The sequence below is a fragment of the Ailuropoda melanoleuca genome, chromosome 11, assembly GCF_002007445.2.
Source record: "Ailuropoda melanoleuca isolate Jingjing chromosome 11, ASM200744v2, whole genome shotgun sequence".
NCBI classification, from domain to species: Eukaryota; Metazoa; Chordata; class Mammalia; order Carnivora; family Ursidae; genus Ailuropoda; species Ailuropoda melanoleuca.
Window position 1 is genome coordinate 106,960,145 of NC_048228.1, and position 2,164 is coordinate 106,962,308.

General features: G+C 65.0%; 1 protein-coding gene across 1 annotated transcript in view; it reads left to right on the top strand.

Annotated features, from left to right (window-relative positions):
* SORCS2 (sortilin related VPS10 domain containing receptor 2) overlaps nt 1-1,532 on the top strand; it is a 433,021-nt gene extending 431,489 nt beyond the window's left edge. The window contains exons 25-26 of the mRNA XM_034670980.1: nt 1,159-1,319; nt 1,427-1,532. Coding sequence (XP_034526871.1) covers nt 1,159-1,319; nt 1,427-1,532 — 267 coding nt within the window. The remainder of the gene's footprint in view (nt 1-1,158; nt 1,320-1,426) is intronic.
* The last annotated feature ends 632 nt before the right edge of the window (nt 1,533-2,164 follow it).

Sequence of the window (2,164 nt, forward strand, 5' to 3'; positions counted from 1 at the left end):
TCGTGCTCCCTCGGCGGAAGGGGTCGCCATGGAAACAGTGGTGCAGTTACGGGGCGAGTGTGCACCCCCAGAGTGCCGGCTCACACAGCAGACGGGTGGGTCGCAGAGAAACGTCCCGCGGGTCCCGAGGCTCTAGGGTCTGACGTGGCCTGTGGGGCCCCGGGAGCTGGCTCAGGGTTCGGTGGCGTGGCCGTCTGCGTGGGCTGGGCTCGGCTGGCTGCCATAACAAACAAACAGCCCGAGGGCTCCGAGGCTCACAGCCACCAAAGGCTGACTTCTCACTCATGCTGTCCCCTGGAGCCNCCCTGGAGCTGGCAGGGGCTAGCCTCTCGTCATCCCTCGGGGGCAGGGCCTTTCTGGGGTGCAGGGGCCACAGCAGAGGGACGTGAGTTCTGGGGGGAACGAGTCGTCCTGTAAGGGTTCCGGCCTGGAGGTGACACGTGTCCCCTTGGGTCGCCCTCAGCGGTCTGCCCCCTGCGCTCCTGCAGGACTGGCCGGGCCTAGTGAGCAGTGTCAGAGGAATCCTGCTCCTTCTCGGGGACCGTGGGTTCTTTCCGGTTGCAGACTGACTAGGCATTGGATGTGAAGGAGCCTGGCCCAGGGACCCTGAGCCCAGTCCCAGTGTAGGCAGAGGGGGCTGTGCCCACGGTCTCCTCTCCGTCTGGTCCTGGAGGAACAGGAGATCGAGACCGCACAGCCCCAGGACCTGGGTGGGACTCAGCAAGGTCCTCTCAGAGCCAGGTGGGCGTCACGTGTGCCATGGGAATGTGTGTCCCACCCACCCCGTCAGCACCCAGCACACTGCTCTCCCACAGATGCTGGATGACGGGGGACTAAAAGACAGTANTGAGCAGTGTCAGAGGAATCCTCCTCCTTCTCGGGGACCGTGGGTTCTTTCCGGTTGCAGACTGACTAGGCATTGGATGTGAAGGAGCCTGGCCCGGGGACCCTGAGCCCAGTCCCAATGTAGGCAGAGGGGGCTGTGCCCACGGTCTCCTCTCCGTCTGGTCCTGGAGGAACAGGAGATCGAGACCGCACAGCCCCAGGACCTGGGTGGGACTCAGCAAGGTCCTCTCAGAGCCAGGTGGGCGTCACGTGTGCCATGGGAATGTGTGTCCCACCCACCCCGTCAGCACCCAGCACACTGCTCTCCCACAGATGCTGGATGACGGGGGACTAAAAGACAGTAAAACACCCCCTCCCTGCAATATGACCTCAGTCCAGTCCCTGGAGGAGCCAGACAACGCGCACCCGTGCACCAGGGCCGAGGGAAACCCAGGGCTGCGGGAGCTCACAGGAGGGAGGGCTTCGTGGAGGAGGTGATGGGGCAGGAGAGGAGATCCAGGAGCACTGTCTGCCCCACGCACAGGAGTGGTCTGGGGCCAGCAGCCCGGGCAGCACCCTGAGCCCTGCCTTGGCCCCGCAGGAAACGCCCCGGGAGGACCGTGTACGCCCAGATGCACAATGAGAAGGAGCAGGAAATGACANCCAGCACACTGCTCTCCCACAGATGCTGGATGACGGGGGACTAAAAGACAGTAAAACACCCCCTCCCTGCAATATGACCTCAGTCCAGTCCCTGGAGGAGCCAGACAACGCGCACCCGTGCACCAGGGCCGAGGGAAACCCAGGGCTGCGGGAGCTCACAGGAGGGAGGGCTTCGTGGAGGAGGTGATGGGGCAGGAGAGGAGATCCAGGAGCACTGTCTGCCCCACGCACAGGAGTGGTCTGGGGCCAGCAGCCCAGGCAGCACCCTGATCCCTGCCTCGGCCCCGCAGGAAACGCCCCGGGAGGACCGTGTACGCCCAGATGCACAATGAGAAGGAGCAGGAAATGACGAGGCCCCGTGAGCCACGGCCAGGGCGTCCAGGGCGCCATCCAGGGTGAGGAGTTTATAGATGATGATCTCGACTCGCGGACTCTAGGTAACGGCCGCCCTGAAAACCCCCTCCCCACCCTCCTGCGGGCCCTGCCGGCCAGCTAAGTGCGCAGGACCCAGACCCTGGGCGGACGGTGGCGGTGTGTCCCCTCCGTCTGACGAGGGCACGACCGGAGCTTAAATCGGGGCCTGGGGACATGGGGCACCACGTCCAGCCCCCTGGGGAAGCTGACTGTTCTCGGGATGTGGGCACTCGCTCCCCAGTGCCCTCAGTGCCCCCAGCCG